General features: G+C 33.4%; 1 protein-coding gene across 10 annotated transcripts; it reads left to right on the top strand.

Moving 5' to 3' along the window:
* On the top strand, nt 1-23,304 carry LOC105785302 (MADS-box protein SVP). 10 transcript variants are annotated; one of them, XM_052632697.1, is made up of 9 exons: nt 2-225; nt 672-859; nt 8,914-8,983; nt 9,554-9,615; nt 9,673-9,787; nt 9,871-9,912; nt 22,169-22,209; nt 22,291-22,369; nt 23,031-23,304. In XM_052632697.1, the coding sequence occupies exons 2-8, from the start codon at nt 678-680 to the stop codon at nt 22,337-22,339; spliced, it is 561 nt and encodes a 186-aa protein (XP_052488657.1). In that variant the 5' UTR covers nt 2-225; nt 672-677; the 3' UTR covers nt 22,340-22,369; nt 23,031-23,304. The 10 variants fall into 10 exon arrangements, 4 of the variants coding, with proteins under 4 accessions (XP_052488664.1, XP_052488657.1, XP_052488662.1 ...); XR_008196931.1 differs by having other exon boundaries at nt 5-225; nt 22,291-22,460; XR_008196932.1 differs by having other exon boundaries at nt 6-225; nt 676-859; nt 22,291-22,460.
* The last annotated feature ends 1,930 nt before the right edge of the window (nt 23,305-25,234 follow it).

Below are 25,234 nucleotides of genomic sequence, written 5' to 3'. Positions count from 1 at the left end.
ATGTAGTTACTTTGTTTGGTTTGATCAAATCTGCTATTATTGGTGATCAGAGCTGATTTTGGCTATTCCTTTCTCTCCATATAAAAAAGAAAATAAAACGGAGTGAGACTCTTAATTTCCAAAAACAAAATGTCCGAAGACTGAAGATAAAATATAGAAAGCTTCTCTTTATATGTAGTTCTAAAAAGCAAGGTCGAAGAGGAGACCTTTCCTTTCTTGAGTCAGGTAACAGTCCCAAACCAAAGGGCTTTTGCCTTTCTTTTTCTCTCTCTTTTATGGTTTTTCAGTTTAAAACTCTGTATTTGGGAGGCTTTTGATTTCTGTCACCAGACCTAACTCCAGCTCCTGAACAAATATATCTCAATAAGGTAAAATTAATGAAAGTAAACCCACCAATCCTACTCCTTTTGTGTCTGAGTTTTTAGTTCTGTCAGTTTCTTTCTTCTTTTAGAAACCTGGATCTGAAACATGGGGTCTTTCACTAGGGCTTCAGCTTAAAATTTCCTCAAATGAACTTGGCACAGAAAGTCAAGAAAAGCCACTTTTTCCCTCTTGTTTTTAAGTCATTTTATGTATTATTGTTACAATTTTTTTTTCCTCTGAGAGGAGAAATCGGACATGGGAAAGGCAAACTGTTTATCTTTTTGTTTTTTTATATTGTTATTTTTAAGGTAGAAATGGCGAGGGAGAAGATCAAGATCAAGAAGATCGACAACTTGACGGCAAGGCAAGTGACTTTCTCTAAAAGAAGGCGAGGGCTTTTCAAGAAAGCCGAAGAGCTTTCAGTTCTTTGTGACGCCGAGGTTGCTCTCATTATTTTCTCAGCTACTGGAAAGCTCTTTGAGTTTGCTAGCTCCAGGTATATTTTCCATCAACTTCCAATAATACTCTTTCTCTTCTTTTACTTTCTGTCTGCTTATATCATAGTTATAGATGGAGAGAGAGAGAGCAAAGGGAACTTGTAGTAAGCTTCCATTGCCATGTCCGGTTTAGATCCTGTGAAAGATCTTCCAAAACAAAAATTAAGCCTTCAATGAAAAAGAACAAAAAAAGTTAAGTCTTAAATAAACCTGGTAACATGATCTTTGTTTTGTTCAGATTCCATAGATCGTGGAGGCTATACTACCATACTGATATCTTTTGCATAAAATAGCCACACACACTCTCTCTAAAAAGATACCAATATATCTTTTTATGATTAAAAAAAATTCTCGATGTCATTTTGATTTAATTTTTCCTGGCTTTATTCATTAATCGATTGGTTTTAATTCATAAGTGTTGGATAAATTTGGGCACTTTGCATTTGATCTTCCTATGCCCTTCGGTTACTGATTTATTGGGGTATGAGATCTTTGTTTTTCCATGGTATATGTTGAGAATCTTTACCGGCACATTTAGCTAAAGATTATATCCATTTTAAATTTACCCACAAACTTATTATTATATTATATTTATATCTTGTTTGGATTTTTATGTTTATTTTTTATTAAATATTCGTTTCAATATATATATTAAAATATAGGGGTGAGGTTTAATCTCCCAAAGTTAGTTGCGTTGGATGTTTTACAATATATTAATCCTCATATGTTATCAGATCTTACCTTTGATTTCAATGTATCCCGACTCATTTTCCAAACTGTTTCTAATCAATGTTATGCAAAGAGCATTTATTGGTAAGCAAGCATACAAGTTTTTGCATTCAGGTCTAGTTTCTTGCATTACGTACGGAATATTCGATATATTTTCCAAAAATCAGTTCTATCACAAAATTATATATTCGGGGAGGAACTTCAGTGTCGAAGCTTAAACTTTAGACCTTAACTAAGACTAAACTAAAAGTTAGTTGACAATTTTTAAAGCTTATATTGCGAATAAATTCTACAAATAAGAACCCATTTATCCGGTTAACGTCTAAAAAAGGTTGAGTTCGTAAAAGTCTAATGATTTCAGTTCAGGAGAAAAATCTGGAAAATGCTAATTTTTGGTTGCCCTTCTTGTGTATTTTTTGTGGGGCTGGAATGGGTTTTAGTTGAGACTTTTCTTTTAGGTAATGTTGATATTAGAACTTGCAAAATACTATGTTTTGCTTTAATAGGTTGTAGCTAGTACTGAAATCGTTTTGGTTTTTAATAAATTATTTGACTTGGCCAAAAAAAATACACTTGTTTATTAATATTGCATATTTGATTACTCAATTTATTTTTGAATATTGAAAACTTCTTTTTGAATTTATGGGTTAGGGTATTAATTAAAGAGTATTTAGTTATCTATCTCTATTCCTTTTAAGTGAATATTATATACTAATGCTTCCTTTGGTTATTAGTATATTATAATAAGATAAAAGCAAAAGATTGTTTATTACATATATTACAATAGTTAAATATAAAAAATAACTAGTACAAATTTAAATTTAAAATTAAAAAATTAATAATAACTTTTATAAAAATAAAATATCTTCAAAAAAAAAAACTCCTCTTTCCCATAAATAGGTGCATAATAGTTTATTACTTTTCTTTTATTTCGGTTTTAAAGTAAAAAGACATGAATAGGAGTTTACTTTTTGAAAATCTCAAAATGCAAAAATTTAAAAGGAAGTTGAACGTAAGATTCGAGCATGAATACATGCCGGAATCATTCTTTTAACATTCGAGTTTGAATGTTAAATGTACAAAATGGATTCATGTTTGAGATCCAATATCAACTAATTTTTTCTATTGCTAAATAGCTAGTTGCTTTCTTGTTTGTTCTGCTGTGTTTTGTATTCACTTCTGTTGCCGTTCAATTATGTTTTGTTTTGTATTTTTACACATTTGTTACAAATAAAAAGATTATGGAGAACTTTGTATTAGAAGTTGGATTGTAATTTATTTATTTTATTAAAAAAGTAAATTAATTCATGTATAGTTGTTTGGTTATTTCTCATGTCAGTATCTAATAGTAGAAATGGATAAGATTTTTAACTAATTTATCATTTTTTGAATAAAAAGTGCAAAATAATATCTAACTCCTTGTGCAGTACCTTACTTTTACCCTCTGCTAGATCTTTTCATGTATTTGTGCTGCTTCATGCTCATGGACCCTGTTGTTGCTCGCTCTTTTTAGTCATATATTATCATGTCTTATAAAGGAAAAAAACTTTGATTTTGGGGAAACTTTCTGGTTCCTTGTATTAAAAAAAAAAAATCCCTTATTGAGAAAAAAAAAAGAAGCTAGTTCGCTCATCGATAGTAGCAGTAAATGTTTAGGCTTTGCCGCTAGCATCTATGGATTTGCTGTATGCTTTGGACTCTGATTGCCAATTGGAGTTTAGTGCTACCGCTCGCAGTAGTAATAGCAGGCATCTTTTACCTTACTCTTTTCATTTCTGGTGAATTCCTCAAGAGGAAGTTTTGCTGAAGAAATAATTTTAACCCGTTCCTTGTTTTAATGTTTTTTTTTGTTTGGCCTGTTGTTTATTTCATATTTATTTTTTTGCTAAGCCATTAATTTTTTTAAGAACCAAAAAGGTTACAAAGCTAGCATAATGCCAGTGAGACAATGAGTAAAAAAACTCATCACCAAAGTACCAAAATTTCCGAAGAAAAAGCACCAAAAAAAAAACACCTCACACCTAAGAACCAAAATAACAGAAATTGTGTTGAAATATTTATATATTTTAAATTTATTTAGGTAGATAAATTTTATTTAGGTAGATAAGTTTTATTCATATTCTAGGAATGTTTTATTTTATCTTTTAGTAGTTTATTAGAATAAGAAATTATTTACCTTTATGTTTTAGTAATTTATTAGAATAAGGAAATTATTTTACCAATTAGGATTAAGATTCTTTTCTCTATTTAAGTTTAGTTCTTTAGTTAATAAAAATAGAGTTTTATTAAAAGCTCTATTGAAAACTTTCATGGCATCTGAGCTAGGTTAAATCTCTAATAACATCATGGTTAAAACAACCTTCATTGGAGATAAGAGATTCAACAATCAAATAGAGGAAGAAAGTTCTACCATTGAAACAACTACCAAGAGTACGACTTAAGGGACAGAGGCATCTTACATTTCTTTTTAGTTGACATCTTACAAGTTGAAGGGAAATAATTATCTGGAATGGATGCAGTCTGTAAAATTAGCAATTGATGGGTACGGCAAGCTAGGTTATTTAACTGGAGAAGTCCAACCATAGGTGGGTGATCCAAAGATGAGTAAGTGGAGGTCAAAAAATTCTATGATAATTGCGTGGCTTATTAATTCTATGAAAGTATCCATAGATATTTCTTTTTCTCTCGATTGCGAAACATGTTTGGGACGCTGTGAAAGACACCTATTCAAATTTAGAAAACGCTTCACAGATTATTGAGTTAAAAATGAAACTTTGGAAAGTTAGGTAAGAGGAAAAGGAAGTTACTTTTTATTATAACGAGATGGTGTATTTTTGGCAAGAGTTGGATCAGTATTATAATGATGAATGGGAGTGTCCTAGAGATGGTGTAAAAGCTATGAAAAGAGAAGAGAACGAATGAGCTTATTTGTTGCTGGCTGGTTTAAATAAAGAATTTGATGAAGTGAGATCTCGAATTTTAGGAAAAAAATCGCTTTTAAAACTTCGTGAGATTTTTTCTGAGGTTAGAAGAGAGTAGACAAGGAGAAAAGTAATGTTTAAGGCCAGAGTTTAAAGCTAATGATGATAATTTTGCTATTGTAACTATTAAAAATAATGATGGTAGTAAAATGGGAAAATCCTTACTGCGATCATTGCAAGAAAAATTGGCACACTCAAGAAACGGTTAGAAGCTCCATGGGAAACCGACGAATGAAAGATAAAAGAGTGGCAATGGTCGTGGTTCACGATCAAAAGATAGTAGAGCTTTCCAAACAACTAATGAAAATTATGAGGGCCAAAGTTATCTGGGAGGGTTTCCATTCACTAAGGAACAATTAGAGTATTTACACAAGCTTTCTAAATCATCACAGTTTCGGATGGATTCTTTTATTCCTATTTCATCCAATAATCCTTCTTCCTCTTTTGCCTAATTAGGTACTAATTTTCTGCTTTTAGTGTCAAACCTTGTAAAATAAGCACGTGGATCGTTGATTCTGGAGCTAGTGATCACATAATTAGTAATCATTTTCTTTTTTCAACTTACACCTTGTGCAAGAAACAAAAAGATCAGTACCTGCTATTAAAGTTTAATGTCTTAAAACAAAAAGTAGCAGATGGGTCTTTCTCGGCAATAGTTGGGAAAGGCACTGTTAAAATTTCATCTTCCTTGGTTTTACATGATGTTTTACATGTGCCAAATCGAGCTTGTAATCTCATATTGGTTAGTAGATTATCCCAGTCCTCGAATTGTTATGTTATATTTGACTCCTCTATGCGTAAATCTTAGGACATGGTCTTGGGGAGGATGATTGGAAATGCTAAAAATTTTGGTGAAATTTACTTTCTTGATGACGACCATCTGAGTAAACCAACAACTACTTTATGTTTAAATTCTGTTTCTAATTTTGGTAAGGTTATGATTTGGCATTATAGGCTTGGACTTCTTAATTTTTACTATTTAAGATATTTGTTACCTAATCTATTTAAAAATAGAAGTCCTTCATATCATTGTGAATTTTGTGAATTGGCTAAACATCACCAGTCATTCTTTTCACCTTAAAAATATAAGGCCTCTAAATCTTTTTCGTTAATTCATAGTGATGTTTGGGGACCTTCAATATCTTAACTTTTTCAGGAAAATGTTGGTTTGTCACATTTATTGATGATCGTACTCGTATTTGTTGGGTGTTTTTATTAAAAGTTTAGTCTGAAGTTAAAAATGTGTCTTTTTATGCTATGGTGAAAACACAATTTGGTGTGAAAATATAAGTTTTTGGAGTGATAATGGTGGGGAATTTTTTAGTAATCAATTAGGTGTTTTCTTAACCAAACATGGAATAGTTCACAAAAGTTCTTGTACAAATACACCACAGCAAAAATGAGATTGTAGAAAGAAAAAATTGACATATTCCAGAAGTAATTAGAGCCTTGTTGTTCACTAGTCAGGTACCACGTTATTTTTGGGGTAAAGCCTTGTGAACAACTACATATCTTATTAATAGAATGCCCAGTGAAACTCTAAACAATATAACTCCTTTTGTCTCTTTAAAGATAACTTTCCCAACTCTAAATTGATCATAGATTTATCCTTTTGAGTTTTTGAGTGTAGTATTTTGTTCATATTTACAACCAAGGTAAACTAGATCCTAGAGCAAAAAAATTTCTTAGTTGGCTATGCTTCTAGTAAAAAGGGTTACAAATATTATAATCCAATTGATAGGAAGATTATTGTTACCATGGATGTCACATTTGTTGAAACGCCATCTTATTTTGACTATAATCTTCATGGAGGGAATTATAGTAAGGAAGATTTTATAATTAATTAAGAAAAGAATAGGAATATACAACATAGGGATTTTAATAATGGGGAAGGTGAATTTATGGTTAACATAAAAATTAATGATATTGATAAAAAGGAGTATGAAGGTGTAGAGTCTGATAATGAGAAACAAAGGAGTTAATTGTTTACTCAAGAAGAAATCGAAATCAAAAAAGTGGAATTTACCAGATTCATCACCAAAAATCTGACTCGTAAGATCTTGTCAAAAGTCCAAGTAAAATTCATAATCTAGCCAATGAATTTTCTAATTTAGTTATTCCAATTGCTAAAAGAAGATGTGTTAAAAATATTGTCAAATATCACACGTCTAACTTTGTATCCTATAAAGCCTTGTCTTCGACATTCTTAGCCTTTGTTTTGTGTCTCGATACTATAAAAATACCCAAAAATGTGAAAGATGCTTTATAGGTTCTCGAGTGGAAGGAGGCTATTTCAAAGGAGATGCGCTCTCTTGAAAAAATAGGTACATGAGAAACAATGGAATCACCTGTAGGGAAAAAATAGTGGGGTGTAAATGGGTGTTCATAACCAAATTCAAACCAGATGGATCTTTAGATAGATACATAGCCCGATTGGTGGCTAAAGGGTACACTCAAACATATGAGATAAATTATCTTGAAATATTTGGTCCAGTAGCCAAATTAAATTCCATTAGGGTTCTTTTATCAATTGCTGTTAATCTTGATTGGTCTTTACAACAACTAAATGTGAAGAATGCTTTCCTAAATGGGGAACTTGAAGAAGTTTACATGAATCCTCCTCCAGCTTTTGAAGAAAGATTTGGATTTCGAGTATGTAAACTCAATTTTTTTATGGTCTAAAACAGTCTCCTCGAGTTTAGTTTGAATGGTTCACTCAAGTTATTAAAAAACAAGGTTACTCCCAAAGACAAACTGATCACACAATGTTTTATCGATATTCAGAAAAAGGTAGAATAGTAGTTATTATAGTTTATGTCGATGATATCATTCTTACAGGAGATGATTTGGATGAAATAAGGCATCTCAAGGAGCATCTAGCATTGGAGTTTGAGATCAAAGACTTGGATCATTTGAAATATTTTCTTGGAATGGAAGTTGCTCGATCAAAGAAGGGTCTTGTGGAATCTCAAAAAAAATGTGATTGATCTTTTAAAAGAGACTGGGACGAGTAGTTGCCGCCTAGTTGACACACCAATTCATCCAAATGTAAAATTCGGAAATAAAGAAAGTCGATTAGTTGATACAGGGCAGTACCAAAGATTATTTGGTAAGTTAATTTACTTATCACATATAAGGCCAGACATAGCTTTTGTACTGAGCTTAGTGAGTCAATTTATGCACTCCCAATGAAGGAACATAAAAAAGTAGTGTTTCGGATTCTAAAGATACTTGAAGAGTTCATCTGGAAAGGGCTTACTCTTCAAGAAATTCGAATAAGAGGAATTGAAGCTTATATAGATGCAGATTGGGTAGGCTCAATAATAGATAAAAGATTTACTTCAGGATACTGTACATTTGTTTGGGGAAACCTTGTGACTTGACGAAGCAAAAAAACCAAGTGTTATAGCAAGATGTAATGTAGAGGCTAAGTTTAGATCAATAACTTAAGGAATTTAAGAAATGATGTGGTTAAAAAGATTTATGGAAGAGCTAAGGAAACCAATAACTTCACTAATGAAGTTGTACTGTGATAGCAAAGCTGCCTTTAATATTGCTCACAGCCCAGCCCAACATGACAAAGCTAAACATGTTGAGATTGATAGACACTTTATCAAGGAAAAAATTGAAGAAGGCCAAGTGTGCATGTCGTTTGTTCCTTCAAAACAATAGATTGTTGACATACTCACTAAAGGGCTCTCTAAGACGAGCTTTGATTTTCTTGTAAGTAAGTTGAGCCTGATTGATATATATGCATCAAATTGAGGGAGGGTGTTGAAATATGTATATATTTTAAATTTATTTAGGTAGATAAATCTTATTTAAGTAGACAAGTTTTATTCATATTCTATAAATATTTTATTTTATCTTTTAGTAGTTTATTAGAATAAGAGAATTATTTTCCCAATTAGGATTATGACTCTTTTCTCTATTTAAGTTCAGTTATTTAGTTAATAAAAAATAGAACAGTTTTATTAAAAGCTCTCTTGAAAAATCTCATTGGACACCGACATACTAGACACTTAAAAAGCCAATTAAACACCAAAATGATCACACAGAGATCCTATCAGACTCCATAAAACCATATGCCTCACAGAGGAAATTAAAAATAAAAAGACAATACTAGCCTAGAGAAGGTTAACAAGTGAAATGAAAACCACCCACCAGCCAACCCTGCCTTGCAAAGGATCCTCAAACATCAACATTTGAATAATAAGTTTGTAGAAAATCCGTAAATCCATAAATGCTTATATGTTTATTTCATATTTATGATGCTTGCTTCAGGTTTTCACTTGAAGAATACTTTCGTCTAACTAATTTTTACCGTTCTTTTTCTCTACAAGCATGAAAGACATGCTGGGAAGGTATAATCTGCATTCCAACAAATTAGATCAACCATCTCTTGAGCTTCAGGTAATTCAGTAAGTCCATCCCCGTTTCTGACACCTATTTGAATGTTGATATAAGGTTATAGAGAAAAAAAATTTGAGTATATTTATGTTGCATGATTAACCATATTAATGCCAATATCATATGTATAAGTTGTTTGTGACCACCTAAACCATTTTTTTGTCATACCTTCTGAGTGTCCTTTGGAGGCTTCGAATATTTCATGAAGATTAATGCAATTGCTTTCATTAATCATACATATGTAGAACACTCATCTTCTAGGTTTCCAATCTTCTTTCTCTGAACTCCTGTGTTTGGCCTAATGGCCAAAGGGTTGTTCATTCATAGAATTCACTTGGATTTGGATTTGAGCTTTCGGAGAGTAAATGATAGGCATTTATTTGGACAGCTCCCTTTAAATGTACCGTGTGGGTGAATACAAATACACTAATTATACAATACCAAAACAAAAAAGAAATCCCTTTTTGCAAAATCTATTTTTCCTCATTGTGTTCCACTTTTGATATTTGAAGTCTTGCAAATTGAGAATGTATAGCTTTTTATGGCGTTTGTTGTTTTTCTTTCAAATTGTAGCTGGAAAACACTAATGAAATTAGTTTGAGCAAGGAAGTTGCTGACAAAACACATCAACTGAGGTCAGTAATCAGTTATTTGTTGACTGTTGCTGAAGGAAATTTGACATATAAATATAGTCACATATATAATAGACAGATGAGAGGAGAAGATCTTCAAGGATTGAACATTGATGAATTGCAACAACTAGAGAAACTGCTGGAATCAGGACTCACTCGAGGTCTTGAGACCAAGGTTCATATATGTTAATTTGCGAAGCAAATTCTTGAATTTTGTCCATTGTAATAACATATTATATATTCTTTTTTTTCTCTCAGGGTGAACGTATTATGAATGAGATCTCTTCACTTGAAACCAAGGTTAGTACAATGGATTTGATTTTTTTCTTGAAATACTTGGTACGATCAAATATATAGAAAAACATGAAAAAATGAATATACTTATGTTAAACAAATGCCCGAACTTACCCTTTACTTTTTGTAACATTAATTTCCATATATTTTTCATGAAATATCTTCCTTTGTTTGGAAGGCTTTATTAGCGGCAAAATTATAGGAGTATTCGCCACGAGATACATGTTTAGAAAACAAGTGCCATTTGATCCATGTAAAGAAGGCTGATCTGAATATGGTTTTTGTTCATTATTCAAAGTCATGCATTGAAGTACTAGTTGATAAATGATAAAAAGTTGCGTGGTACGAATGGTAAAAATCATTCAAAATCAAAACATTTCAACCAATGAACAAGAAGCCTATAAGTATGTTTCAAAAATCAAGATAACTGAACCAATAAGACTGCTGAAGAGGAAGAACTAGTTAAATTATGTAGAAGAACAAATTAGATTTTTTTTTCATGTGTTAAATACCCCTCATAAACTGAAGGTTATGTCAACGACCTTAAGCTTGAGACGATGCTATAAAGCTTGACAGGGCAACGGTGTGGTGGTGGTATTTTATTTCTACTATGTTTTTACCTTTGAATGCGAGTGAATTGGGAAGGGTTTTTAGTGTTGAATCATGAGCTAGGTTTTAAAGGTGATTATTGTTGAAATGGATTTTTTTCTTGAAGTGAATTTGGAGTTGTGGATAACAAGTAGACTAATTGTTCTTGGGGTGGTATTGTTTTCGATTTTGAGCTTTCGGTAGCAGTGGGGAGGTTCAGTGGCTTTTTTCTTCAATCTGTTTGTTAGGGAGAGGATGATTGTGATATAAAGTTCATGGTTTTAGTAAACGTTTGCAACTATGGGGAGTTTTTGATGCACCTTTGGCATATTTAATACTTTTTAAGCTAGCATGGTTAGAATAAAGATGCACCAAAGAGGGGTTTGCCATACTAATGACTATCTCTAGTTCTTCTAAACCGTAAGCAAACATTAGTAGTATCTCGTATCTTAAAATCCATTGAATTGCTTTTCAGTGTTCTTTATTCGAGATTTGCCATGTATTTACTAATTGCACTAACTGGATATGATAAATTTGAATGTGAACAAATCATAGCATGCATGAGAGATCTCACTGCGCTAGAATATGGAACATGCGACATGTACTCAATCTCATCGTCTAATTTGGAGACAAAGCCGATGAAAGTTTAAAATGAGTTGCTAACGGAGTACTAATAGGGTTAGCACTCTGTATAGTGAAACTGTAAAGAACTTTCTTAATGTACCCATTCAGATCTACGTACAATTTACTTTTCCATCTCTAAGAATATTTATACCAAGTATCTTCTTTGCTGGTCTCAAATCTTTCATATCAAATTCTTCACTAAACTAGGCTTTAACCTTTTTTATGTGTCATTTATTTTTCACTGCTATCAACATGTCATCAATATAGAGAAGTAATAAAGGAATCAAACCTATTGTACCACTATCTTGGTGACTTTCAACCTGTAAAGACACTTTTTAGCAAGTGAATGTAGTCATCTTTTTCTAAAATTGTAAAACCCTCTGGTTGTTTCATGTAAATATCCTTAAGTTCTTTATGCAAAAATGTAATTTTTACATTTAACTGCTCAAGCTCTAAATCATGAATGGTCGCAATACCAAACAAAACTCGAATCGACATATATTTCTCAACTCAGGAGAAAACATCTGTGAAGTCCACCCCTGAAATTTAACTGTAACTTTTTGTAACAAGCATTGCTAATCACAATTTTTTTATTTTCATGACACTAACTTATATCATTTTACACCAGCTTTATAACCAAAGAAAACACATTTGATGGAACTTAGTTCCAATTTTCCATTATGAACATAAGCATACGCAGAACACCCAAAGATCTTTAAATTAGAATAATCAGTAGGATTACCAGACCATACCTCTTGTGGAGTATTTTTTTCAATGGCAACGGATGAAGATCGGTTGATCAGAAAACATGCAGTTGAGGTTGATTTAGCCCAAAACGACTTTGGTTAGTTGGCATTTGACAACGTACATTGAACCTTTTCCATGATTGTTCTGTTCATTTGTTCTATAACACCGTTTTGCTGTGGAGTATGGCGAACTGTCAAGTGTCTCACGATCCTTTCTGACTTGCATATTTCATTAAACTCATCAAAACATAATTTTAAGCCTTTGTTTGTGTGGAGGTGTTTTATTTGTTTTCCCATCTATTTTTCAATCATAGTTTTTCAAGATTTAAATGTGGAAAACACATTACTTTTCTGCTTCAGGTAAAACACCCAAATTTTTTCAGAAAAATCATCAATAAGTGTTAGCATATAATTCGCTCCACCTCTCGAAGGCACTCTAGATGGCCCCCACTTATCAGAATGAACATAACTTCAGTTTGCAAATTCTTTACTAATCTAGAAGTCCTCTTTTGCTCATTCTCACCCATATGCCCTAGGTGCATATTCAAAGTCTAGTAGTATCATCATCTGACAAGGAAGAAGAAGTGAAAGCTGCATCACCAGTAACTGTAGAACCCTACAAAACATATAACTTGGTCGTCTTTTTTTGCCCTTTCATCACAACGAGGGAACCTTAAGAAATATTCAAAACCCCACTTTTAGCTGTGTATTTGTACCCATTTGAATCAAAAGTACTCAACGAAATCAAATTTCTCTTCAATTTGGAACATGTCGCACGTCATTATGTGTTTGACAACTTTGTCAAACATCATAACTTTAATCATTCCAAACTTGTGATTTTACACGAAATAATATTTCCCATCAAAACAACACCTTCAGACATTGTTTCGTAAGCTGTAAACCAATCCTGATTGTAACTCATGTGAAAGGTGCAACCCGGATCAAAGATCCACTTCTCGCTCACTTTAGAATTGTTGACAAAAGCGACTAGAAGTTCATTGTCGCTGTAGTTTTCTACAACATTAGTTTCACCGGCTTTTTTTGGTGGTTTGCTTTTTTGAGTTGCAGCTTTCCTTTTGATCTTGTTTTGTAGCTTAAAATATTCAGATTTAATGTGCTTCTTTTTACAAAAGTTACAAGTTTTACCTCTGTTTGAAGACTTTGATATTCTTTTAGATTTACCACGAGGATTCCGTTTCTATATCCTTCCACGATCATCATCATCATCAACATTCTGATTCAGTCTCCCACAAATAATGAGATCCTCTTCTTGAGAGTCAAGTTTAACCACAAGAGGTTTTATCTTATCATATGAGGTCAAAGAATCATAAATCTCATCAACTGTGAGAGACTTGTGGCTATGCAAAATCGTGTCTTTAAAGGTTGAATAAGACGGGGGCAACGAACAAAGAAAAACCAACCATAGTTCTTTATCATACTGAACCTCCATGGCCTCAAGGTCTGAGAGAATTTCTTTAAAAGCTGTTAAGTGTTCGTGCACAGACACATCTTTCTTCAGATGATGAGTATAAAGACACTGCTTCTTATGAGGTTGATGATTAGAGCTTTTTGCATACATAACTGCTCTATCCTTATTCATAATGCAGTGACGGTCTTCTCCTTCATCACATCCTATAAAATTTCGTTAGACAAATGTAGAAGTAATTGCGTTAAAGCCTTTTGATCCTTACTCTTCTTCTCTTCATCCGTTAATGTCGAAGACATCTCATCTATCCCTAGCAGGATATCCTTTAGATCCAATTGCGCAAGAACGACTTGCATCTTAATCTGCCACAACACGAATCTGGTGTTGTGATCTAACAACGGAATTTCATACTTCGAAGATGCCATTACCGTGATCAAGATAAGAAATTGGGAAACCTTTGATACCAATTTGTGAAAAATGTAACGTTGATAATGATAATTTATTGCAAAGAAAACAGAGAAAAATAAAAAACACAAATTTTATGTGGAAACTCTTTCGAAAAAAAATCATGAGCAGAAGAGAAGATAATTCACTATGTCAAATTCGAATGAATACAAGAGGAGTAGATTATGTCTATTTATAGGTGTATAAAACCATATTCTAATTTAAATAAAATAGAAGTAATGAGTAAGGGTAAAACATATTCAAATCAACAATAAGCGGAGGAAGTATACTTCTATTCGAACTTCTCTTGCACACTTGTATTTTATTTTATCATGAATTTGGGTTACATCTCTAACAATACGTTTTGATATAATATAGCCATTTACAATTGCAACAAAGGTAAAAATCGAATGAAAATTAAGAAGTAGAGAAGACTTGTACTATTCACATATTAGAGTTTTTTCTCAACAAATTGAATTTTATTGATAGCTAAAACTTTTAAAACTATTATAGTATATTACGATAATGACACTAGAAATTATCGCAAAGTAATAAGAAAGAAAAATGAGAACACTAAGATTTTACGTGGAAAACCTTTATCAGGAAAAAATCATAGGGAGATGAGAAATTCATTAATGTTGAAAAAAATAATACAAGAGGAGTTCGAATGCATCTATTTTAAGAGTAAAACAACCCTATTATAATCAATGACTAATAGAATTATAGTCCTATACGAATTCAACTTGTGCAGCATGACTCGTACTGTGGGGGCTCTGCCCTCGCACCTCCAATCGAGTTTAGTGTTGAATGGGGATTTGTGGTAGGCTACGACCTCAGGCCTTCGCCCCTATAGATTCCCTTATTTTTTTAACAAGTGATAGGATTTAAGTCACATAATTCTAACAAAAATCAATGGGAGCAAAAAGTCATTATAGAATTATGACCTCAACAGCGTCTACATCAAAATAACAACATATACAAGAAAATTACCTGAAACCATAATAACAACACAATGTTAAAAGAATACAACAAAAACAAGGCATAAAAATTTAAGAATTCTCAACTTTGACCCATATCTAATCTCTTAGGTTGGGTGCATAAGAGTTTGGTTAAGAGAAGAAGTCAAAAGTAAATAAAAACTCCAAAAAGACCAATACAAATTAATATCTTAGTTAGAATATTCCTTAAAATTAGAGCTTAAATATTAATCATGCCAACTTGTTACAAATATAATGAATTCGAGTTCCATTCAAAGCTTTTGTGAAGATCTCTCCTAATTGATCTTCAGTTTTAACATAGCTTATAAAAATGAACTTTTTTTAAATCTTTTCACGAACGAAGTTGATAGAGAAGTTCATTTTGTTGCGATATGGGTGATGTATGCTATGATTGTGAGGACGATGGTGGTTTTGGTTGTACGAGGAATTTTGTGGATGCCATTGTTGGGAAGATTGACATCATTTTCTATTGTTTCAGGGGGTTGAATCGTTTGTAGATGATTTCTACACTATTGTTGTTATAATTAGGTCTTGAATATTTTGAGTTAATTATGTTCCTGAAAGAGCTCAAGATTGTGTAACTTATAAAAAAGATCCTTATAAGATATTGAGATTGAGGAATTAAAAGCTTGAATAGTTGCAAAGATGTAGTCATATTTTATTCTTAAACCATTGACTTTGACAATTAATTTTGTGTTGGTGGTAGGAGTACCACGTATGGCAAGTTCATAGGTATGTTGTGAACTTCATATATTTATAAGTAGTCCTTGGTTCTTTTGTATTGGCGGCTAGAGAATTCCATAACCTAAAGACCTTTGTATGTGACTTGTTGGTCTACAACGTGTGTAAAGCATCCCAAGCTTGCTTTGAAGTAGTGGTTTTGGTGATTATGGAAGCAATAGTTAGATTTACTGATACCATAATTAGATTGTAGATTAGTTGGTCCTAATGAAACCAAATTTTGTATCTAGGACTTGGAGTTTCCATGTTGACGTTGATGGTCTGTGATGGTTGCAAAGTTGATGGTTTAAGTGAGCTATAATGGTAGTATTTAGGAATCATTTGGATTCACCATGGTTGGGGTGTTGGTTGTGGATGCCATAAGAAAGATGGGGTGTGAAAGCGAGGGTTGGAAAGGGAAAACAATGTGCAGGCTGAGATTGATTCTCGTTGGAGATTAGTAATACTTTGATACCATAAAGGAATCATCTTACAAATGATGAAAAAGTACAATGTATTATTGATTCTATGAATGGTACCTTGAAATAAACAAGAAAGTCGAAAAATATCTCTAATATCACAATAGAAATTATTCAAAATCAAAGCAACCTAATCAATAAACAAGAAGCCTATATATGATTAAAAAAAATCAACACATAAGATTGCTTAAACCGTAGAAAGGAGGAAGATTAAGTCGATTTGTGTCATGTGTTAATAATCCATTGTATAGTTTCTAACTCTACTAGCTTCTATTCAATTTAGAGAAAATTCCAATGTTAAAAACTATAAGTATGGGATTGCTCCGGATATGCTTCTTTGTAATTTTATAAAGATGACCAATTTAACAATATGTTTTAAGAAATATGTATCATGTTGAAATGTGAATCCAATGTTAAAAGCTATAATTAGAGTCTTGCTACAAATACTTGAAATGTTAAATCTACAACAATTTACAATTATAACCATTCAAGTTTAGTGAAAATTTAGGCTTCACAATCACGTGTTTTCTCATGTCATAATTGTGTTTAAATTATTTATAGTTACAAAAATTTTGATAAGTTAATTATTTATGTTACATAGATTTACGTGTTATGGAGTGTTTGGTTCACAAAATAATATTATCTTTGGCAATAGGATTGCTAGAATGTAAGGTTAATTAACATATTATTAGATATGTTACATTATCTTGTTCGATTCAATTGATAGAATGCAAGATTATCTAAAAGCACATTTTAATAAATTGTCATTGTTATAGAAATTTTTAAAATTTTTAATGTGTATAAAAAGAAGTTGAAATAATTTTAAGAATTATTGACATATAAATTACGTAGATTTATAATTTTGGATATGAATTGCATTGAATTTAGTTTTTGTAAATATTAAAGGAACTTCATATGAATAATATGAACTCAAGGTATATGAACCATGTGTGTAATGCCTTATTTTGAGATTTTATAAATAAGAATGAGAAAATTTAAGTTGTAAAAACTATTTTAACCTTAGTTAAAATGGTTTAGTTAAAATGGATACATGCACATTGTTTAAGAATAAAATTAGGAAACTTAAAAGAAATCAAAATTTTGCACTAATCATCTATTATTAAGAAAATCGAATGCAAATCATCATAATAATTAAATGGCCATATATATTTTAAAATTAATCTCAATTATTTAAATAAAATCTAATATTTTCTTAGTAAAAGAAAAGAGAAACACAATTTCCTTTTAAATAAATTATGATATTTTTTGGTTTAAAAGGGTAAAATTGACTAAAACTAGAAAAATGTCATAAAATGAATATAAGGTTGTGTAAGGAAGAGGTGGTATTGAAATTACTTTTTATATATTGCAATCTTGACTTTGTTCAGACTATAAAATTAGCAGCACGGTAATTTTTAGAATCTAAGCGTTGGAATGCTATCTCAAAATCTCACATAACTTGTAGGAATATCAAATTACTTGAACCTGTAGAAAATGTTCTCAATATAAAATTGTTCTCTCTTATAAAATCAAAAGCTTACAAACTATTTATAGGCTATAGTCTACCCTTTAAAACAACAAAAAACTGAAAATATTAAAATCTAATAATAACCATAAACCAATGACTCTTGACCTTTCATTTTCCTAAACAAAAAACTACTAATTTAAACCCATTAAAAACAACATAACTTTTGACATTTCAACTCTTGACCTTTCACTTACATAACTCTTAACTTTCATTTAAGTTTATTTAACAAAACTCCCCTGTAAACTTAAATGCTTCTGCCATCCTTCATGCCGATTAATTTCTTGTAGTTGTCGAAGAGTACCATCGGTAGCGGTTTTGTAAAGATATCCGCGACTTGCTCCCGACTTGCCACGTGCACTAATTTCACACTTTACATGATCTCGGATGAAATGAAAACGAATGTCAATGTGTTTGCTTCTTTCATGATTCACTAGGTTCTTTGCCAACTCAATCGCTGACTTATTTTCAACTCGTATCTCAGTTGCACCAAGTTGCTCCAACTCACCCAACAATTTTCTGAGCCATATAGCATGACACACACACCAAGATGCTGCCACATATTCAGCTTCACATGTCGATAGTGTCACGATTGGTTGCTTCTTTGAAAGCCAAGCAAATGCTGTGTTGCCCATAAAGAACACATCCCGATGTACTTTTCCGATCATTTAAGTCTCCGCACCAATCACTGTCGGAATACCCAATTAACTTGTAATCTTCCATATTTGAATAGAATAACCCGAGTGACATCGTTCCTTGAATGTACCGTAGGATTCGCTTCAACGCCTTCCAATGTGAATAAATCGGCTCCTCCATGAACCGACTTACAATGCCAACACTTAGCGAAATGTCAGACCTTGTGCAAGTGAGATAGCGAAGGCTTCCCACCAAACTTCGGTATTTACTTGCGTCAACTCGTTTTCCTCCATCGAATTTCGAGAGTTTTACACCTGGTTCCATTGGTGTTGATACCGGGTTACAATGTGCCATCTTGTACTTTTTCAAAATTTCCTTTGCATATGCCTCCTATGACACAAATACCTGTCCTTTCTTGTCAAACCTCCAAACTAAGGAAAAATTTCATTAAAACCAAATCTGTCATCTCGAATTCTTGTGTCATTTTGCTCTTAAAATCCAGTATCATCTCACTATTGTTCCCCATAAAAATGAGGTCATCGACATAAAGAGCAACAAATAACATTACCTCCATTCTTCACGTAGAGGGCATGTTCATAAGGACATTGTTTGAACCCATTCTCCTTGAAGTATGTATCGATACGAGTATTCCATGCCCGCGGTGCTTGCTTCAACCCATAAAGTGCCTTCTTCAATTTCAGCACCTTCTCCTCTCCATTTTTCATATACTCGGGTGGTTGTTTGATGTAGACTTCTTCTTCGAGCACACCATTCAAGAATGCCGACTTGACATCCATTTGAAATATTGGCCATTTAAATTGTGCCGCTTGTGCAATGAGCAACTGGATTGTCTCCATTCTTACAACGGGAGCAAATACCTCATCATAATTGATCCCCTCCTTTTGCTTATATCCCTTTGCAACAAGTCGCGCCTTGTACCGTTCTATCTCGCCTTGAGCATTCATCTTTCTTTTGAACACCCACTTCACACCAATGGGCTGACTTCCTTTCGGCAATTCCGTTAACTCCCATGTGTTGTTGCGGTCAATTGCTTTAATCTCCTCATCCATAGCAGTTTGCCACTTCTTGTCTCGCACCGCCTCTTCAAAACTTATAATCTCGGAATCTGCCAAAAGACATACAATATGTACCTCATTTGTTGAATCATACAAATCTTGCAAACTTCGCATTTTTGGTTGTTGCGGTTCATCTTCTTCATCGGTAGTTTCAGGATTTGTCGGTATGATTGTTGGTGTAGCGATTGATGGTCCTCCATCTTTGATAATAACCTCCGTTGAGTTATTCCAATCCCACTTGCTTCATTACATCGTACATCATGACTTACCACAACCTTCTTACTTATCGGGTCGAGTAGCTTGTATCCTTTTGTTTTCTCATCATACCCAATAAAAATAAACATTTTTCTTTTGTCTTCGAGCTTCGTTCTTCGCTGATCTGGCACGTGCATAGGCCTCACTACCGAATACTTTAAGATGAGACTGATGGTTTTTGTCCGCTCCAAGCCTCTTGTGGTGTTTGATCATCCAACTTCGCATGTGGACATCGATTTTGCACATAGATGGCACATTGCACGGCTTCCGCCCAAAATTCCTTCGGCATCTTCTTGCTCTTGAGCATTGATTGAACCATGTCGAGAATAGTCTGATTCTTCCTCTCGGCCACACCATTTTGTTGGGGAGAGTACGGTGCGGTTAGGAATCGTCTTATGCCTTGCTCCTCATAATACTCCATGAAAGCTGTCGAAGTATACTCGCCACCTCTATCAGATCGTACAGTTTTAATGTGTCTACCAGTTTCTTTTTCAACCATCACTTTGAATTTCTTGAACACCTCAAATGCCTCGGATTTTTTAAGAAAATAAACCCAAGTTTTTCGTGAGAAATCATCGATAAAAGAAATGAAATACCTTTTATCGCTAAAAGATTCGGGGGTGATTGGTCCACATATGTTGGTATGAATCAATTCGAAAAGTTGCTTAGCTTGATATTCTGCCTTCTTTTGAAACGAAGTTCTCGCATGCTTATCGAGCACACATTCTTCAAAATTTTCCCTCATAGTCCATGTTTGGTAGCCCATGCACCAAATTCTTCTTCACCAACTCGTTAGACCACCATAATGTAGATTGCCAAAACGGAGATGCCACAACGACGCCTTGTCTTCAACATCAACTCGTAAACATTTTCCTCAAACACTTCTCAGATTCGACCTGAACATGCGATTTCTCTCCATTTCAACTCGAGCGACCAAACACCCTTCCTTATCTTTCAAGTGTAACACTCGATATTTCATAAGTACCGAATAACCTTTTTCCATGAGTTGCCCCATACTCAAAATGTTGCTCTTGAGGTCTGATACGTAATACACATCATGGATTGACCCAACTAACCCATCATTTTGTAAATAACAAATGGTACCTTGGCCTTTTACCTCAACCTTCGACGCATCTCCAAATGACACATGTCCCGTTTCAACCTTTTGCATCTCTTTGAAAAGGTACTTGAGCCCACACATATGGTTGCTTGCACCTGTGTCAAGGTACCACACCATGTTGTTGGTGTTGACTTCGTTGTATGCCATCAAGAGAAAACCTTCTTTTGCCTCCTCATTTTCCGTGGTTAGGTTGGTTTTCTCTTCCACCTTTTTTAAGAAGCGACATTCTTTCGCGAAATGTCCCGCCTTACCACAATTTTAACACTTATCAGAGTTACAATCCTTCGCATAGTGACCATATTTGCCACACTTGTGGCACTCGACATTGGAATAATTCGACCATCCACCTCTTCCACGACCACGTCTTCTTCCACGCAAATTTTGTTGGTTTGAATGATCCTGCTCTTCATAATTCCCTTTTTGATCACGGCCTTTTCCACCACGACCATTTCCTTGATCTCCACGACCATGGCTTCTACCTCGAAAGCTTTGAGAATTGAGAACCTTTTCGTCTTTGATTGATGCCTTGGTTTGAAGTGCTTGCTTGAGTGTCTCCTCTTTCTTCTTCTTATGTTGTTCATGTGCCTCGAAAGAATCGGCGAGTTCGACTGTGAGCGTTGCTAGATCTTTTGATTCTTCTATGGCACATACGACATTCTCAAAACTGCTAGTTAATGATCTCAAAATCTTCTCCACAACTCGTGCATCGATTAACGCTTCTCCGTTTCGGTTGAGTTGGTTCACCACAGTTTGAACACGCGTGATGTAGTCGGAGACACCTTCCGAGTCCTTCATCTTCATACCTTCCAGCTCGCCACGAAGAGTTTGAAGGCGAACTTGTTTAACTCGGTCGGCTCCTTTGTACACCTTTGCTAAAATGTCCCACGCTTCTTTTGAAGTTGTCGCACTTGCAATCTTCTCAAAGCCCGACTCATCAACGGCTCGAAATAACATGTACAATGCCGCCTTATCTTTCGACCGCATTTCTTTCAACGCCTTGTTTTGAGCCGTCGTATATCCCGCAGTAGTTGTCGGTTCTACGAAACCTTCTTGGACCACCTCCCAACCATCTTGAGACCCGAGCAGAGCTTTCATTTGGATGCTCCAATTCTCATAGTTCACCTTTGTTAGTCGAGGCAATGGCACATTACTAGTCACACTCTTCATAGCTCTGATACCAAATTGTAGAAAATGTTCTCAATATAAAATTGTTCTCTCTTATAAAATCAAAAGCTTACAAACTATTTATAGGCTATAGTCTACCCTTTAAAACAACAAAAAATTGAAAATATTAAAATCTAATAATAACCATAAACCAATGACTCTTGACCTTTCATTTTCCTAAACAAAAAACTACTAATTTAAACCCATTAAAAACAACATAACTCTTGACCTTTCAACTATTGACCTTTCATTTAAATAACTCTTAACTTTCATTTAAGTTTATTTAACAGAACCAACTACTCCTTTGATGTATTTGCTTTTTGTTCTCATCTCCTATCATGGTTTTAGTTTCTTTCTTTCTTTTCTTGTTTATCATGTCTAGCATTGTCATGTTTATGCTAGTCATTAGGAAAATTTCATTTCCTTGATGTGTTTACTTTCCTCTTTGACGAAAATGATAGGGAGCACAATTGCAGGAAGAAAAAAGCTACTTAAAGAAAAAGTAAGTAGTAGTTTGATAGCTGTTAATATGTTATACTTCAATTTCCAAGTTCATTATAGCATTATTGACAAAAGATTTTAGTGATGTTTTCAGTTGGTGTCATTTTTCAAGGGCAAGAGACTTGCCTTAGTAGATTCAGAAGTTGCAACTCAGGAAGAAGGCATGTCATCACAATCTGTCAATAATGTTTATAGTTGTAGTAGTGGCCCTCCATTGGAAGATGATAGCTCAGATACTTATCTTAAACTAGGGTAAGCTAAAATTTAATATCTTCCAACCATTCTTTGTTAAATCAAGCGGTAAGGAGCTCAGCTTTCCTTAAGTAAGATTTTGTTCCGGGTCTTGTAAATGTAAAAAATAAGTACAGAGATAGCATCTCTTGTTTGAGATCCAATTTGTAAACTCTGAAATAATGGAGATCTAATCAAAAGAATCTCTTAAAACAATGGATGCTTGAAATTATGAAAACTAAAGTTTGAAAGATAAAAGCCAGATACCAGTTGCTTACTACTACTTTTAATCACACAATTAAATTGGAGATAACTAAAAAAATTTCTAGGAAAAGGCTGTGATCAGGCTTTTTTGGATAAAAAATAAAGCTATGATTTGTGAAGACAGAAAGGGTTTGTAGATGTTATAGTTTCAAATTTGATTTATTGAATGACTATGAATCAATTAAATCAAGCTTAGGGTTCTGGTATGATCAAATGTAATTGAGTAGAATTAGCTTTCCTTTTTTATAGAATAATCAACAATGTGCACTCCTTTACATATGTTTGATAACTTTTTTTTTCTGTTTTCTTTATCGTGTTTTTTTGCAGGCTTCCCTTCTCTTAGCTAATATAGATTAGCAGTGACGCATCAAATTCCAGCAAAGGATAAAAGCTGAACTTTGCGAGAATACATTTCTATTATGTTTCAAGTTTAAAGCAAATATGAAACATATAATATGTATTATTGTTTTGAATTTGGATAATTTACCTTAAATTACTTTAAACTTATTCTAGTATTTTATGTACTTGGATGTATTTCTCTTACCAGAAGTCCAAAGGAGCTTAATAATGATGATAATGGGTTTTAGAAGAATTTGATTAAGTTAGCCTTTTATGTAGCTACTTTTAAAAGATGATACTTAATATTTTAGGTTTGAATTTCAAACTTAATATGTTTTTTTATTTATATTTAATGCAAGGAAATTATATGGATTTATAAACTATTAGTAAATCATGTTAAAGGCAACTTGTGAACAAAAAATTGTTAAAATAATTTTATGTTAGGAATAATTTGAATGGATTATATCTCGAATAGGGAGAGCGTTTTCCTTTTTGAGGCTTAATCCGCGACTACTGCAAATTACGATATCATCCCGTCTTTTGTCTAATTGATACCTTTTCCAGACTCTTTCACGGTGGATATTGTGTATTATTTCCACTATAGTTCTGGTAAGGGGTGGTAAGTTAGTTTATGTCGGTTTACCTGTGTTTTAACTATTTGAGTTGCTTTTATTATCTCTTTTGGTAGGATTGATTCTGTTTGTCTCTGCTGTGGTTATTGGGGGTTCTTTGGGTTCTTTCTGGTGTTTTATATACCTTGATTATCTTTGGATTTTGAGGGTATTGAAGTCTTATATCGGATTATAATCTATGTTCCTTAATTACTCCCCTTTGGTCCTCTGTTTCGTCTTTTGGGTAGCTTTTGGGCTTCTTTGGTCCTACCAATTAGTGCTATATTTTTTCCTTTCTCCTTTTTCAACTGCTCTTTGATTGATAGCCACTTTCTGTACTATTCCCTATCGTATATGGAACGACACGTTGATAGATTCTTTATGATTTGATGGGGTTCCTAAGACTACTCCCCAGAGACACACGTGTTCTATAAAAGATAAGAATTCTCTATTTATTAAGAGGAATACTGTGGATGCAAAAGATGTACAACACCTTTGTCTTACTCCAGTTCTAAGTGTCCGGTTTCTCAGTTTAAGACTATGGGTCTTGATCGTGAAAGTAGTTGGACTGAAAGTGCAAACATAGATTCTTCTGCTTCACAACTCTCTTTATCTGATTCTGAAGAGATTAATGGAGACATGTAGGATTTTTCTAGGATTCGTAAGTCGTTCCTTCTGACGAAATTGCGTTCTAGCTTATCTGCATGATGTACGTAGGTTCTCTGTGGATTTCTTACAAGGTACTTTAAGTGATATTTGGCGTCTGAGATTTAGGATTATTGTGATTAGTCGGGATGATAATTCTTATGTTATTAGTTTGAAATTAGAGATGAAATGGAACATATTCTAAATAGAGGCCCTTGGTCTATAGAAGTCGTCCTCTTGATGGTTACTAGATGGAAACCTAATGTTTACCTTAACAGAGACTTGTTTTCCTATGTTGATAAATGGGTACATAATTGGGGCTTGCCTCTCGAATATCACAGACCTTTTGTAGCAAGACGAATAGCACAAGTTGCAGAGGAGGTACTAAGAATTGATTGGGAAAATATTGCACCATGGAATATCCGTTACATGCGAGTATGCCCCCGTCTTAGACCTTAGGAACCTCTGCTACCTGGGTGTGTTATCCAAAAAGATGATGGGAAACTTGATTGGATTAATTTTTATTATGAGCATATTCGTAAAGTTTATATGAATTGCGGAAGAATTGGAAATTCAGCCTTTGTTTGTCTTCATCAATTCCATGAAGTTGAGGATTCTATTTCTTTACAGCTTTAAAGTATTCAACAAAGATTTGGATTCCAACCCATGGTTGATTTTCACCAACCGCACTTTCTAAGTAAAATTCAGGCTTTAAATAGAGGTCGACATGCATCTACCTATGTTGATTACAGACATGGCCATCGTTCTCGAACCGCATCAACCCTTTTGAAGATTAAGTTGTTGGATTTTTGATGAAGAAAGAATTGAAACAAAAGCAAAAAGATCAAAGATGAGAAAAATCAGTTTGTGATTAACTGCTTCATTAATGAAAAAGTTAATACAATGTTTACAAGAACAAGTGAGCTTAAATAAGCT

This window comes from Gossypium raimondii, chromosome 1, assembly GCF_025698545.1.
Source record: "Gossypium raimondii isolate GPD5lz chromosome 1, ASM2569854v1, whole genome shotgun sequence".
Lineage (NCBI taxonomy): Eukaryota > Viridiplantae > Streptophyta > Magnoliopsida > Malvales > Malvaceae > Gossypium > Gossypium raimondii.
The sequence above is the reverse complement of the archived record's forward strand: the minus strand, read 5'-3'. Positions and strand labels throughout refer to the sequence as shown.